The sequence below is a fragment of the Heptranchias perlo genome, chromosome 6 (assembly GCF_035084215.1).
Source record: "Heptranchias perlo isolate sHepPer1 chromosome 6, sHepPer1.hap1, whole genome shotgun sequence".
Classification (NCBI taxonomy): Eukaryota; Metazoa; Chordata; class Chondrichthyes; order Hexanchiformes; family Hexanchidae; genus Heptranchias; species Heptranchias perlo.
The window spans coordinates 110576047-110592929 of NC_090330.1; the positions used below are offsets into that span (position 1 = coordinate 110576047).

General features: G+C 44.8%; 1 protein-coding gene across 2 annotated transcripts in view; it reads left to right on the plus strand.

Moving 5' to 3' along the window:
* The window catches only part of rasa3 (RAS p21 protein activator 3), a 121110-nt gene that overhangs the window by 100582 nt on the left and 3645 nt on the right, over nt 1-16883 (plus strand). For both annotated transcript variants that reach the window (XM_067986636.1, XM_067986635.1), the window contains exons 15-22: nt 1027-1133; nt 2276-2353; nt 3641-3718; nt 6238-6311; nt 11894-12000; nt 12796-12878; nt 14027-14235; nt 15686-15789. In XM_067986636.1, the coding sequence (XP_067842737.1) occupies nt 1027-1133; nt 2276-2353; nt 3641-3718; nt 6238-6311; nt 11894-12000; nt 12796-12878; nt 14027-14235; nt 15686-15789 (840 nt within the window). The remainder of the gene's footprint in view (nt 1-1026; nt 1134-2275; nt 2354-3640; nt 3719-6237; nt 6312-11893; nt 12001-12795; nt 12879-14026; nt 14236-15685; nt 15790-16883) is intronic.

A 16883-nucleotide genomic window follows, 5' to 3' on the forward strand; every position in this document is an offset into this window, starting at 1 on the left:
TAGGGTAGATGTAGAGAAGATGTTTCCACTTGTGGGGAGTCTAAAACTAGGGGTCATAAATATAAGATAGTCACTAATAAATCCAACATGGAATTCAGGAGAAACTTCTTTACCCAGAGAGTGGTGAGAATGTGGAACTCGCTCCCACAAGGAGTAGTTGAGGTGAATAGTGTAGATGGATTTAAGGGGAAGCTGGATAAACACATGAGGGAGAAAGGAATAGGAGGATATGCTGATAGGGTGAGATGAAGAGGGGAGGGAGGAGGCTCGTGTGGAGCATAAACACCAGCATAGACCCGTTGGGCTGAATGGCCTAATTCTGTGCTGTACATTCGATGTAACTCTATGTAATTAAAGGTGTATCGGAGTATTTTATAGCCTCCTCTCCTGCACATAACCTTCAGATGAGATGATAAACCAATCCTGCCTGTCTCAGTAGTCCAAGCAGATGTAAAGGTTCCCTCGGCGCTGTTTGAAGGGAGTTCACCCGTGTCCTGGCCACCATTCCTCCCTCAACCAACACCACCTGACAACAGATTAGCTGGTGACTTGTATGTTGTTTGCTTTATGCTTTTATACACCTTACAACAGCGACTGCCAGAAAATAATGAATTAGACACGAACAACAACTTGCATTTATATAGCGCCTTTAACCAAAAGGTTAGTCAAAGAGGTCGGTTTTAAGGAGCGCCTTAAAGGAGGAGAGAGGGGTAGAGAGACGGAGAGGTTTAGGGAGGGAATTCCAGAACTTAGGGCCTAGGCAGCTGAAGGCAATGGTGGAGTGATTAAAATCGGGGATGCGCAAGAGGCCAGGTTTGGAGGAGCGCAGAGATGAACGGTTTTGGGATGACCAGAGAGATGTGATGATGTGATGTTTTGTGATATGTGAAGCTGTAGTGTTGCACTATCAGATATAACATTGTGGCCCCAAAGTCGATTTCTTGAACCTTAAAGCTTTTATCTAAGTCAAAGCCCAAATATGTGAGGAGTTACCATGTTAAGCTGGAACCTGTGTTGTTTTTCCAGGTGATGCTGATGTGCGCTACACTGCCGTGAGCAGTTTCATCTTCCTGCGGTTTTTTGCTCCAGCGATTCTTTCACCTAATCTGTTCCAACTTCACCCTCACCATCCGGTAAATACAAAACATGGACTTTGTCACTCCGCGCACAGCAAACACACTCAGGAGCTGAACTATTGCAATAGTCAGGACACAATTCTCGAAAACGCAGTGAGATCAAAAGGGCAAGCAAACAGAGAGATGGGAACGTTAGCATCACGAGAGGTGCCATTCAGCCACTCTTGCCTGCGTGGAATTTAGACCCCTCTCCGGACTGATTTTACACAGTCGCATTTGCCCACAAGCTAACCCTGTTTATCTGCTTTCTCTCCGGACCCTTTTCTGTTCATTCAGTAATTATCCAGTACCTTTTTTTTGAATGATTTGCTATTGATCCCTACTTGTGGCAAAGCAAAGCATTCCACATTCCATTAACTCAGTGTGTCAGCTGCAGGTCAGTGCACTCTCGCCTCCGAGTCAGAAGGTCGTGGGTTCAAGTCCCACTCCAGAGACTTGAGCACAGAATGTAAGCTGACACTCCCAGTGCAGTACTGAGGGAGTGCGATGAGACGTTAAACCGAGGCCCCGCCTGCCCTCTCGGGTGGACGTAAAAGATCCCATGGCACTATTTGAAGAAGAGCAGGGGGAGTTCTCCCTGGTGTCTTGGCCAATATTCATCCCTCAAGCAACATCACTAAAATCTGGTCATTTCCCTCATTGTTTATGGGATCTTGCTGTGCGCAAATTGGCTGCCGCTTTTCCTTACGTTCAACCAACATCCAATTAGATGAATTTGTTCACTTTGGACCTCTGGTTCTCAAAGCTCTCCACCACTGGGGGTTTCCTCACCTCATGTCTGGGTCTGTTGGAGACTCATCGATTGAGATTGATTGCAGTGATTAGTCAATAACTCCATTATTGTTGTATCAGAGACTACCTGGGATGGTGGACGGCGAGCTAGATGGACTGCGGTTATTTTATCGTCCAGCAGTTCCTATGAAATGGATTTTACAAATGTAGAAATATCAGAGGGAGGTTGGACAAGACCAAAATAATGAACACAAAAAACTTCACCCTTTCTCACTACTCACAACACCAAGAAATGTGCCTCTTTTTGTTAAATTATCCAGTGTTTGGAATCTCTTTATTGCACCTCTGGGCTTGCTGCCTGTTGGGGATCGATCAGGAGCTCTTAATCATTTCTTCTTCTCCTTTAGGACCCATTAACAGCACGGACTCTGACCCTTGTGTCCAAGACCATCCAGACTTTGGGCAGTTTATCCAAATCCAAGTCTGTAAGTCCTCTGATTCACTCGCTCTGCATTCTAACGAGAGAATAGAACTTTCTAACAGTGCAATACCTCAACAGGGTCAATTCACCGATCCCACACTCCCAGTAGGGAGCCACGCTTGACGGGTGTGTAGGTCGATAGAAAGATTAAGGTAGTGTAGCGGTTGTGTCACTGGACTAATAATCCCAGCGACCTGGATTAGTAATCCAGAGATCGTGAGCTCAGATCCCACCCTGGCATTTTGAGAATTTGAATTCAGTTTTTAAAATAAAATCTGGTCTCAGTAAAATTGACCGTGAAGGTGTCGGATTGTCGTAAAAACCCAACTGGTTCACTAATGTCCTTTAGGGAAGGAAACCTGCCGTCCTTACCCGGTCTGGGCCTATACGTGACTCCAGTCCTACACCAACGTGGTTGACTCTTAACCTCCCTCTGGAGTGACCGTGCAAGTCACTCAGTCGTATTAAATCATTACAAAGAATAACCACAGTGGGAGAACCTTCACCACACGGACTGCAGCGGTTCAAGAAGAACCTTCTTAAGAGGCAGTTAGGGATGGGCAATAAATGCCGGCCTTGCCAGTGACACCCACATTCCCGAGAATGAATAGATAAAAAGATAGATCTTACGAACAGCACTGTCACCCTGATTCTGGGCCTGCACTCCCTCTGGGAGCAAGGTCCTCACTGAATTTACTCTAATCTGTTTCATAGTTTTCCTTGATCCCTTGAAACAAACTGAAATGTTCCCAAGCATTTGTTGAAGAGGGAGCATTTTCCGAATTTGCATTCCCGGTGCCAACACTTGCTGGCCAATTTGCACAGAGCTCATTGCAGTTCTCTGCAACCAAATCCACAACAAGCACAAAGCTCCGGGCTAACAGCCCGTAAGAGTCCGTAAGGTTCCCCCATAAATATTTGATGCCATTTCTAAATTTAAAATATTCGGCAAGTGTTGAAAAGGTGATTTGCAGATCTGCTATCGGCATATCGCCCCTGGTGTCCCAATGCAAGGCGACTTAACCAATAAGCTGGTAAGTAAAGTCCAGTTTTCAAGTTGTGTTAGAGTGGACGTATTCTGTCTGGCAACAAGACAGAGCTTTACAGGACTGTATCACCATGAGGGAAATGGGCTCTGTTGCTGAATGATGGCCAATAAAAGGAACCCCCCCTTATACCTGCCCTCCGATAGGAAATTAGCAGTGAAATGTTCATAAATATTTCAGCGCTGCTCACTTATTTTCCCATTTTCAAAAGTAATAAAATCATTTACTGTATTTTTTATCTGCAGGCAAGTTTCAAGGAATCCTACATGGCCACATTTTATGAGCACTTTAATGAGCAGAAATACACAGATGCTGTAAGAAATGTAAGTGTCTGTGATGAACTTTCCATCATTCACATTCTCCACGTACTGTGGGGATTGTGGGGATTCACAGGGACGCCATGAAGACTTTACAGATGAGACGTTAAACCGAGGCCCCATCTGGCCTCTCAGATGGATGTCAGTTTCTCAGACTGGAGGGAGGTGTACAGTGGTGTTCCCCAGGGGGTCGGTGCTGGGACCACTGCTTTTTTTTTTATATATATTAATGACTTGGACTTGGGTGTACAGGGCACAATTTCAAAATTTGCAGATGACACAAAATTTGGAAGTGTAGTGAACAGTGAGGAGGATAGTGATAGACTTCAAGAGGATATAGACAGGCTGGTGGAATGGGCGGACACGTGGCAGATGAAATTTAACGCAGAGAAGTGCGAAGTGATACATTTTGGCAGGAGGAACGAGGAGAGGCAATATAAACTAAATGGCACAATTCTAAAAGGGGTACAGGAACAGAGAGATCTGGGGGTATATGTGCACAAATCTTTGAAGGTGGCAGGGCAGGTTGAGAAAGTGGTTAAAAAAGCATACGGGATCCTGGGCTTTATAAATAGAGGTGAGTACAAAAACAAGGAAGTTATATATGTTGAACCTTTATAAAACACTGGTTCGGCCACAACTGGAATATGGTGACCAATTCTGGGCACCGCACTTTAGGAAGGATGTGAAGGCCTTAGAGAGGGTACAGAAAAGATTTACTTGAATGGTTCCAGGGATGAGGGACTTCAGTTACGTGGACAGACTGGAGAAGCTGGGATTGTTCTTCTTAGAGCAGAGAAGGTTGAGAGGAGATTTGATAGAAGTGTTCAAAATCATGAAGGGTTTAGATAAAGTAAATAAAGAGAAACTGTTCCCATTGGCAGAAGGGTCGAGACCAGAGGACACAGATTTAAGGTGATTGGCAAAAGAACCAAAGGTGACATGAGGAAAAACTTTTTTACACAGCGAGTGGTTAGGATCTGCAAAGTGCTGCCTGAGGGAATGGTGGAGGCAGATTCAATCATGGCCTTCAAAAAGGAATTGGATAAATACTTGAAGGGAAAAATTTTCAGGGTTACGGGGTAAGAGCGGGGGAATGGGACTAACTGGATTGCTCTTACAGAGAGCTGGCATAGGCTCAATGGGCCGAATGGCCTCCTTCTGTGCTGTAACCATTCTATGATTCTATGAAAAGATCCCAAGGCCACTATTTTGAAGAAGAGCAGATGAGTTCTCCCTGGTGTCCTGACCAATATTTATCCCTCAACCAACATCACTAAAACAGATTATCTGGTCATTTATCTCATTGCTGTTTGTGGGATCTTGCTGTGCGCAAATTGGTTGCCGCATTTCCTACATTACAACAGTGACTACACTTCAAAAGCACTTAATTGGCTGTAAAACACTTTGGGACGTCCTGAGGTCATGAAAGGCGCTATATAAATGCAAGTTCGTTCGTTCTTTCTTTTAAGTCAAATTCACATTAAGTCACGTCCTTCCCTGTGGTTAAAGGACAGCGACCGTTTGCTGCAGTGAGCAGCCATTTTTGGTTTTGCTGTGTTGTGTTTTCTGCTTTTGTGGATTTGATTTGGGGCTGGTTTTGGTTTTGGGTTTGATTTAAGGTTTGGGGCTGGGTTTGGGTTTGATTTAAGGTTTGGGGTTGGGTTTGGGTTTGATTTAAGGTTTGGGGTTGGGTTTGGGTTTGGGTTTGATTTAAGGTTTGGGGTTGGGTTTGGGTTTGATTTAAGGTTTGGGGTTGGGTTTGGGTTTGGGTTTGATTTAAGGTTTGGGGCTGGGTTTGGGTTTGATTTAAGGTTTGGGGATGGGTTTGGGTTTGATTTAAGGTTTGGGGATGGGTTTGGGTTTGATTTAAGGTTTGGGGATGGGTTTGGGTTTGGGTTTGATTTAAGGTTTGGGGTTGGGTTTGGGTTTGATTTAAGGTTTGGGGATGGGTTTGGGTTTGGGTTTGATTTAAGGTTTGGGGTTGGGTTTGGGTTTCCTTCAGTACCATTGTTTATCGAGGTCCAGTCTGGACCTTCTCCGTCTCCCTTTGACCTGCGAGTTTTGCCAGAAGTTCTATCAGAGATTGCAAATGAGAAATACTCGCCTAGTGAAAACACTGCCTCTGAATACTCCATGTCAACCAGTGTTGGTAAATTTATCCTGTGCTTCTTGCCGAAGTGGACAGAACAGAACAACAGGATGCTGATCATAGGAGGTACAGCACAGGAGGAGGCCATTTGGCCCATCGTGCCTGATACTAAGGATTGATTTTTAAATCAGTTTTTGATGGTGAGACTTTCTTCTTAAATCGAGGGATGGTCTGATATTCAGTCAGTCAGGGGCCATGGTGATGGTCTGGGGGTGGATTGTAGGACTTCCCCCTGAGCTGCGGCTGGTGTGTGACACGGGTGTGGGGGGCACAGTAAAACAGAGGGAACATACTCGCTGAGAAACGGGGTTTGTGAGAACTTTATATAAATGGCTGCACATTACTGATTGGTGCATTTCTGCTTTGTATGCAGTTCCTAGATTTAATCTCTTCGTCTGGAAGAAGGGACCACAAGAGTATCGAGCAGCCCATCGTACTAAAGGAAGGGTGAGTTCTTAAACCCCGTGCTAGTGTCCGATATTCACATACGGCCCCTTTAGTTTTCTTTACATCATGTATTCAGTTTTCATTTCTTGATCACCATCCTCACAGTTAATTAGGTTTTTATTGGACCAGTCAATGTTAGTGTCAAATGAAGATATTTATGTGTAACCTTTAAATATCTGAAAAACCTAAGTACAGATCCATGGCGTATACAATATTGTTTTTTAGTCATTTTCGGGATGTGGGCATTGCTGGCACGGTTGGCATTTATTGCCCACCCCTAATTGCCCTGATTTAATACAACTGAGTGTCTTGCTCAGCCACTCCAGAGGGCAGTTAAGAGTCAACCACGTTGGTGTGGGACTGGAGTCACGTATAGGCCCAGACCGGGTAAGGACGGCAGGTTTCCTTCCCTAAAGGACATTGAGTTTTTACGACAATCCGACAGCTTCATGGTCACTTTTATCGAAAATTAACTTCCTATTTCCAGATTTATTTCACTGAATTCAAATTCTCAAACTGCTTTGGTGAGATTTGAACTCTGGATCTCTGGATTATTGGTTCAGTAATATAACCACTACACTACCATGCCTTACTTTATAGAATCATGCCCTAAGCTCCGGAATTCCCTCCCTAAACCTCTTCTCCTCTCTACCTCTCTCTCCTCCTTAAAACCTCCCTCTTTGACCAAGCTTTTGGTCACCTGTCCTAATATCTCATTATGTGGCTCGGTGTCAGATTTTGTTTGCTAATCGCTCCTGTGAAGCGCCTTGGGACGTTTTACTATGTTAAAGGCGCTATATAAATGCAAGTTATTGTTGTTTTGGTGTAGAACTATGTACCGAGAGCACTGATTGGAGTATCAGGTGTGGAGGTTAGTGAGCCTCTCTCACAAATCTGATTTACTATCCGTTAAAATTAATGGGTGAGAAATCAGTCAGGCAGCAAATCGGGCAGGTTAACCACAAGCCTGCTATTCTGATCAGTGCCCCCAGTTTGTGACATTCTGCGGCAGGAGAGCTGATTTATGAAATGCACCCCATATTTATCTTTAGAAAAGTGGTCACAAAAACAAGGCTAAATCTACATAAAAGTTTCTGAGAGGTTAGAAAAATCTAACCTTTTAGTTTAGATTTTAAACAGCACTAGCTGGGGTCAGGTGAAAGATCAGAGAATCGTACAGCACAGAAGGAGGCCATTCAGCCCATCGTGCCTGTGTCGGCTCTTTGAACGAGCTATCCAATTAGTCCCATTCCCCTGCTCTGTCCCCATAGCCCTGAAAATGTCTCCTTTTCAAGTATTTATCCAATTCCTGTTTGAAAGTTATTATTGAATCTGCTTCCACCGCCCTTTCAGGCAGCGAATTCCAGATCATCACAACTCGCTGCGTAAAAAAATATTCTCCTCATCTCCGATAGGCCGCATTGTAAGCAGTGTAGATGGAAGCGTAAAATTACAGAGCGATATTAATAGATTAAGTGAATGAGCAAAACTGTTGCAAATGGATTTCAATGTAGGCAAGTGTGAGGTCATCCACTTTGGACCTAAAAAGGATAGATCAGGGTACTTTCTAAATGGTGAAAAGCACCAACAGTGGATGTCCAAAGAGACCATGGGGTCCATGTACATAGATCATCAAAACGTCATGGACAGGTACAGAAAATAATCAAAAAGGCTAATGGAATGCTGGCCTTTATATCTAGAGGACTAGAGTACAAGGGGGTAGAAGTTATGCTACAGCTATACAAAACCCTGGTTAGACCACACCTGGAGTACTGTGAGCAGTTCTGGGCACCGCATCTTAGGAAGGATATATTGGCCTTGGAGAGAGTGCAGTGTAGATTTACTAGAATGATACTTGGACTCCAAGGGTTAAATTATGAGGAGAGATTACACAAACTAGGGTTGTATTCCCTGGAATTTAGAAGATTAAGGGGTGATTTGATTGAAGTTTTCAAGATATTAAGGGGAACTGATAGGGTAGATAGAGAGAAACTATTTCTGCTGGTTGGGGAGTTTAGGACTCGGGGACAGAGTTTAAAAATTAGAGCCAGGACTTTCAGGAGTGAAGTTAGGAAACACTTCTACACACAAAGGGTGGTAGAAGTTTGGAACTCTCTTCCGCAAACGGCAGTTGATGCTAGCTCAACTGTTAATTTTAAATCTGAGATTGAGAGATTTTTGTTAACCAAAGGTATTAAGGGATATGGGGCTAAGGCGGGTATATGGAGTTAGGTCACAGATCAGCCATGATCTCATTGAATGGCGGAACAGACTGGAGGGGCCAAATGGCCTACTCCTGTTCCTATGTTTCCTCCCTGGTTCTTTTGCCAATTATCTTAAATCTGTGTCCTCTGGTTACTGACCCTTCTGCCACTGGAAACAGTTTCTCCTTATTTACTGTGTCAAAACCGTTCATGATTTTGAACACCTCTATCAAATCTCCTCTTAACCTTCTCTGCTCACTATTTTTTCACACCATTTCGATGGTGTGCAGCTGGAACCTGCTGCCAGAATGTGTCAGTTCTCCAGAGATCTGAAGACCGAGCCATTTCTATTGTCCAATCCTTTTCCTCTGCTCACATTATCTTCAATCCCAGTGTAGACTGAGCCCGCCTGACTGACAAGCTGTAAACAACTGAAAAGAACAGATTCACAATAATGCATTTCAGGAAAACGTTAATATTTAACCTGGGTCAAATGAAAAGTGGTGACTGAAGTTGTCACAACAGTTGCAGAGTGAGAGGCAAACTGTGGCACTTTGTGAATCAATCGTTTTCTGTAATACTGGCAAGGTCGGGAGCTTTGAGTTCAGCTTACGTCAAGTTCTGGGCTGTATTAGGAGAGAAATTAAATTAACTGCACGTTATTAAAATAATATGTTAAAGGACAATTTTGTCTATTCTGTGTCTGTAAAAAGCCACATTCTCATTTCTCTGCTCTCCTGTGAGTAACTGTATCTTCCCCATATCCATCCTCACCCACATCACCACCCGACTCTACACCATCCACAACCCCTTCAGAAATCAGGAAATCACCGTTCTGTCTGGGTGTCTCCTTCCCTCCCCACTCACCAGTGTCCAGTGGATGTGCTGGCTTCACCCAGCTGTTTATCTGCCCACTCTGTTTCTACTCCCACTCTCCAGTTCTACCTAGAACCTCTTATTCATCGGTTTCGTGGTCTTTCGGTGTCAGTCCTGGCTCAGTGGGTAGCACTGTTGCCTCTGAGTCAGAATGTCGTGGGTTCAAGTCCCACTCCAGAGACATGAGCCCGTAATCCAGGCTGACACTCCCAGTGCAGTACTGAGGGAGCGCCGCACTGTCGGAGATGCTCCTCAAAATCTACCTCTTTGACCAAGCTTTTGGTCACCTGTCCCAATATCTCCTTATGTGGCTCGGTGTCAAATTTTGTTTGATAATCGCTCCTGTGAAGCGCCTTGGGACGTTTTACTACGTTAAAGCTGCTGTATAAATGGAAGTTGTTGCTGTAAGGTGTGCTTTACAATCAGAACAGCATAAGAGCAAAGACTAAGTATTCTTTCCAGCTGTAAACAGTACTCTGAATCTCTGCCCCTGTCTTTTCCCATCACCTGTCTGAATTTTATTTCTGTCTGTCCTTTCTTACTTGCCTTACTGGCTGCAGTTTTAGACTTTAAAACTTACAGTAAAGAAAGTTGGTGGTAATAGTTTGTGTGGGTAAGATGCAAGGAGGTCGCTGTTTATGACTGCACGTTAATCTGCGGCGCCTGTTAAATTAAAGGACCGGATAGTAAGGAGTGGACATTCCATCTCTGCCCACGGTTCTCCCCTCTAGTGGAGTGAGTGGACGGAAGGCTAGCCAGTGAGCGCACGCTGTGATTACTGTCGGGAACTCTGCTTCACCTGCTGGCTGTAGTTGCCGAGAGTTACTGGAGAGGGCGGGAACCTCGGCCAGCAACCTTTGCAATCTCCGAAGATCGCACTTTGTTGGTTTTGTGATAAGCCAAGGAAACTTTAGTTTGCAAAGTATAGCTGCTGTGTGGACATTAAAGTCAGTGACCTGACCAAACTCTCCCGCAAGGTGAGGGAAGGTGTCGACGGGGCGATGAGTTAATAGAAACAAACTTTTTTTTTAAACCTCACAGCATTCAGGCTACACTGTGGCGTATATAATCCTGCAACTATTCGGAAAACCCTGTTCAGGTCCTGATTAGCCAGGGCATTGGCGAGCGTGAGATGCACGATTTGCCGCATATATTTAAACTTTAGAGAAAGATCGTCCCGTCTCCTCTCCATTCTGTGCCTTGTTGAACCTGAAGCAGGGACACAACAGCTAGAAGTATCGGTGCTGACTGATTACAGACAACGTTCACACTGACTCTGCGAGTTCAGGAAGGGGGTCAGGGAGTCCTGTCCAGCACTGAAGACGGCAAACAAGGATTAAAACAGAGAAGGAATGTACCAGCCCTTGTCTCGGACAGACCGGTGTTTTATATATCTGAAAAAGGACAGATTCTTTTTTTAAAAAAATGAAAAACTCGGAATTTATCCACAGTGAGTCTAGGGACAATTGTTTTTAGCTTTTAAAATTTTAACAAACAAATCGGGCCATTGAGGTGAATTCAAATACTTTCCAAGGTGGAGATGGATTTTTATAAAATGTTGCTGTGCTCAGATTGCTGAATCAGTCCAGGACACAAGGGTGCAGTGTGGAAATAGTTCAGGCCAAAGCAGGGAACAGTCGTAAGAACTCAGAATAGTAATCACTTTTAATCTTTAAAAAAATCTTCAAGTATAGGGCTGGAGTTTCTGCCCATTGACTGTGAATGAGTGGAATGTCCAGCTCTGTACTTCCAACTATGTAAGGTAGAATTTATTTTAATTCATTCTGTGGATGTTGCTGGCAAGGCCAACATTTATTGTCCATCCCTAATTTGATACAACTGAGTGGCTTGCTAGGCCACTCCAGAGGGCAGTTAAGAGTCAACCACATTGGTGTGGGACTGGAGTCACATATAGGCCCAGACCGGGTAAGGACGGCAGGTTTCCTTCCCTAAAGGACATTAGTGAACCAGTTGGGTTTTTACAACAATCCGACAGCTTCATGGTCACTTTTACTAACACTGACTTTTTATTTCCAGATTATTTTCTAAACTGAGTTCAAATTCTCAAACTGCCATGATGGGTTTGAACTCTCGTTCTCCTGGATTATCAATCCAGATATCTTGGTTACTAGTCCATTAGCGTTACCACTACACCACCGTACCCTGCCAAATGCCAAAGAATAAAAACTAGTGTGTACAGACAGTGCACCTGAAGGGCCGATTTTCTGAGTGCAAGCTCCAGGTGTGGGAGCCTCGCCCGTCGGGAGCTCGCACTGGGAAGTTGTGGGTGCTCCACCAATGTGTCCCGGCAGGTGAGGCACCAAGCCTGCAGCGAGCACTCAGAAACTTGACCCTTGAGAGAATGATGGGCCCTTTTGACTACTTTCTCCTGGACCGTTTCACATCCATCATCGAAATCCCTCACAGATTTTTATTTCCGTGGTGTCTGTAATGATTTCATTTGATAACCGTTCCCACTGACCTTTATGGTTTTCCATTTAGGTTTATGATCAAGAGAGCACAGGGAAGAAATCGTTTCGGCATCAAGAATTTTAAGAAGAGATGGTTCCGTCTCACCAACCACGACTTCACCTATCACAAGAACAAAGGTGACGTGTCGAGCAATCTTTGCCTCCTAACTAATTCTCACCGTTTTCCTCTTCGGACTAAGAGAGTAATGTCCTGCAAGGACATCACACTTACTGCCAGTAACCTTCCCGTTACTCCGCTGTGTCTCCTGACCGTACTAATATCAGTTGGATGTGCACCCAGACTCCGAGAGTCTTCTAAATACCCCTGTTGTTCATCAACTGAAGGCTTTCACCAGTCGGGTTATTAGGTCATTTAAAATGTCTCTCTCCCTTCACCCGCAAGCTGCTAATCTCATGTTCTCTGACTTCCTTCTGGGCGCTGGTAGACGTAGAGAAGATGTTCCCACTTTGGGGGAGACCAGAACTAGAGGCCATAAATATAAGATAGACACTAATAAATCCAATAAACAATTCAGGAGAAACTTCTTTTCCCAGAGAGTGGTGAGAATGTGGAACTCGCTAACACAAGGAGTAGTTGAGGCGAATAGAATAGATGCATTTAAGGGGAAGCTCGATAAACACATGAGGGAGAAAGGAATAAAAGGAAATGCTGATAGGGTGAGATGAAGAGGGGAGGGAGGAGGCTCGTGTGGAGCATAAACACCAGCATAGGCCCGTTGGGCTGAATGGCCTGTTTCTGTACTTAAATTCTATGTAAATTCTGTGTACGTTTGTTCAGTTAGACTGTGATTTAATTAATGAACTTATCCCAGGAGGGTTCATCTATGCGCCGAGTGACTGGCGATAAATCAGCTTTCATTTACAATCTGCAGGGACCAGATTCAATTAAGTTTTCTCCTGATTTATTTTTAGGTGACCACCCATTGTACAATATTCCAATTGAAAATATTCTAGCAGTTGAGAAACTGGAGGAAGAATCTTTCAAAATGAAAAATGTGAGTAGATTGAATGTGTTGCTCAGACTGTGGTTTTGTGAAATACAAATATTAAGGCCTGAATAATTGAAGATTAATGGACGATGTGATAGACGTGTTTAAAATGATGAAAGGATCGGACAGACTGGTTCCAGTAGTTGAGGGTCAAGAACGAGAGGCCATAGATACAAGAACAACAACTTGCATTTATATAGCGCCTTTAACGTAGTAAAACGTCCCAAGGCGCTTCACAGGAGCGATTATCAAACAAAATTTGACACCGAGCCACGTAAGGAGATATTAGGGCAGGTGACCAAAAGTTTGGTCAATGAGGTAGGTTTTAAGGAGCGTCTTAAAGGAGGAGAGGGAGGCGGAGAAATTTAGGGAGGGAATTCCAGAGCTTAGGGACCAGGCAGCTGAGGCCCGGCCGCCAATGGTGGGGTGAAGGGAGTGGGGGTGTGTAAGAGGCCAGAGTTGGAAGAGCGCGGAGGAGGTTACAGAGATAGGGAGGGGCGAGGCCATGGAGGGATTTGAACGCAAGGATGAGAATTTTAAAATCGAGGCGTTGCCGGACCGGGAGCCAATGGAGGTCAGCGAGCACAGGGGGTGATGGGAGAACGCGGGTTAGACAAGCAGGAGAGTTTTGGATGAGCTCAAGTTTACGGAGGGTGGAAGATGGGAGGCCGGCCAGGAGAGCATTGGAATAGTCGAGTCTAGAGGTAACAAAAGTATGGATGAGGGCTTCAGCAGCAGATGAGCTGAGACAAGGGCGGAGACGGACGATATTATGGAGATGGAAGTAGGTGGTCTTCGTGACGGAGCAGCTATGGGGTAGGAAGCTCATTTCAGGGTCAAATAAGACGCCAAGGTTACGAAGAGTCTGGTTCAGCCTCAGACAGTGTCCGGGGAGGGGGATGGAGTCGGTGGCGAGGGAACAGGGGTTTGAAGACAATGGCTTCGGTCTTCCCAATATTTAATTAAGGGAAATTGCGACTCATTCAGGATTGGATGTTGGACAGTCCCTGCAGGATGTACAGTCCGAACCACCTCTCAAACACATTGAACCAGTTTCAGAAAATCGAGGAATATATAATTACTCCCCAGTGTTGTCGGGCTCTCATTTAATGCACAGTTTGAGGTCGTTCTTTTTTGTTGTTGCTTTAATTCAGATGTTTCAAGTAATTCAGCCAGAAAGAGCGCTGTACATTCAGGCCAACAATTGCGTGGAGGCAAAAGACTGGATTGACATCTTGACAAAAGTTAGCCAGTGCAACAAGAAGCGTTTGACCATGTACCATCCCTCAGCCTACCTCAACGGGCACTGGCTTTGCTGTAAGACCGGTGCAGACTCTGCGCCAGGATGTACCCCTTGCACTGGGTGAGCACAGCTTTGCGCTTGTGTGAAACGGATTGTAATGAGCAGTTTCTTAAAGGGCAGGAATATAAAATCGAAAGTACTCCCACGGGTAATTGCTCCCGTACATTCCAGCATTCTCTTGTATTTTTATTTGCAAAGAATCAGCAAATTTTGCAGCACAGAAGGAGGCCATTTGGCCCATCGTGCCCGTGCTGGCTCTTTGAAAGCTCTGTCCAATTAATCCCACTCTCCTGCCTCACTCACATACCTTATTAAGTTTTTCCTATTGAAATATATGTTATATACACCCTTCCCTTTTAAAAGATATTCTGGATTTTGTTTCCCCCACTATTTCTAGTCAAGCATTTCATATCCTAACAACACCCTGCATTAAAAAGCAAATTCTCCGAACGTGTCCCTTTGTTATTTTGGTTTTGATCTTAAATTTACACCCTCTAGTTACTGACTCACTGACCAATGCCACTAGTTTTTCCCTAGTTACTTTATCAAAACCCCTGCACGGTCCTCCTCTTACTCTTTCTCTGCGCTAGTGAAAAGAGTCCCAGTTTCTCCAGTCTCTCTTCGTGACTAAAGCCTCTCGTTCCTGATATCATCTCAGTGAATCACCCCTGCAACCTCTCCAAGGCCTTGACGTCCTTCCTAAAGTAAAGCGCCCAAAACTGGACACAAATGTTCTAACTGCAGCCCAACAATGATCTGTGCAGGTTTAGCACGTTATGCCGAGACAGAAGCTTAATGGGGAAAAAAAGAGAATGCTCTGTGATTTAAAAAAAATAAAAGTGATACTTCACTCCATCACCAATCACCAAGAGGAGCCAAGCTCTCTGTCTGTATGTGCAGCGAGCTGGCTGAAATTCGGCATTTCGTATTTATTCTGTCAATTATTCTTAAAAGCTAAAAAGGCTCCCACCTCTCTCTAACGGTCATTATGAGGTAAATAATCTGGAGACTTTGCACCTGCTGCAGTCCGTGTGGTGAAGGTTCTCCCACAGTGCTGTTAGGAAGGGAGTTCCAGGATTTTGACCCAGTGACGATGAAGGAACGGCCGATATATTTCCAAGTCGGGATGGTGTGTGACTCGGAGGGGAACGTGCAGGTGGTGTTGTTCCCATGTGCCTGCTGCCCTTGTCCTTCTAGGTGGTAGAGGTCGCGGGTTTGGGAGGTGCTGTCGAAGAAGCCTTGGCGAGTTGCTGCAGTGCATCCTGTGGATGGTACACACTGCAGCCACTGTGCGGTGAAGGGAGTGGTTGTTCTAATCCACGATCCATGATCTAGTCAGGCAAAATTCCGCTCTCATGCTATGTGTTTACCATTATGCCGTTGGTAAACCTTACACTCACTCAGTTACTAACTTTTTGAGTGTAGAATGCGTGTCTTTCTACAGCTGATTCTTGTTTAGTAGCAGTGTGATGATGTGAATTTCATGTTTGCTGTTTCTGGTTCTGTGCAGTGGGCTGCCAGCTAACATCCAGCTCGATGTGGATGGGGACAGAGAGAGTGAGCACGTATATTCACTCTTCAACACCTACACGACCAAGTTAGAGAAGATGCAAGGTGAGGGATATAAAGGGTCTTAGTGTAAAGTCATGGCCTCTGGTAACACTAATGCAAGGGTGTACACACTGTACTTTTATTGTGATTTTTATTATTCATTCTGGGGATTTTGGTGTTGTTGGCATTTATTGCCTATCCCTAGTTGCCCTAACCGAGAGGGCAGTTAAGAGTCAACCATGTTGGTGTGGGACTGGAGTCACATATAGGCCCAGACCGGGTAAAGATATTAGTGAACCAGTTGGGTTTTTATGACAATCCGACGGCTTCACGGTCACTGTTACCGAGACCAGCTTTTTATTTCCAGATTTTTAGAAACTGAATTCAGATTCTCCAACTCCCCTGGTGGGATTTGAACTCACGCTGTCTGGGTTAGTCCAGTAATAGAGCCACTATACGACCGTACCCATGAGCTGCGTACTGTGGCTTTGATGGGCCACGTAGAAAGCGATCTTGCATCGAACTCACACCTAATCACATCCTCAGGATGCCCCAAAGTACTTCACAGCCAGTAAATAAATTATTGACAACCAGCGAACTGTTTAAATATAAAGGGGTGATTTGCCAGTGTTGTGCTGCAGTTGGGGAGCGATCTACTTTGTCAGCTTTTTAAAAACATTTTCTGTCTGATTTTCCCGAGGACTCTGTCTGAGGCCGGGTTCCTGTTCCAGACGCTCTCTAATACTTTGCCCTAAGCTCTTCCATGTGTGAGTCTGCACAGTGAGCACGAACAAGCTGTTCGACTGTGGGAGGCTGGATCCCTTTCTCACCTGACGTCCTTGTACACTAACTTATGAGTAGTACACTAGACTGATTTCCTTGTTCCTCTCCCTCCCTAGCCCAAGGACACTGAACCCAACGGCCATGCTCCAATTGTTGCTCCGACTCTTAACAGCTGACTTAACACAGACCAAGAATCGAACATAAGACCTACTTAGTACTAGAGTAGGAGCTGCCTTAACTACTAGGCTGTCAGTTAGCTTTTTCTTTTACGTTTAGCTGCTGCGTTGAGCTCCTCCGAGTCTCGTCGTTCCACCATTGGCGGCCGTGCCTTCAGCTGCCTGGGCCCTAAGCTCTGGAATTCCCTCCCTAAACCT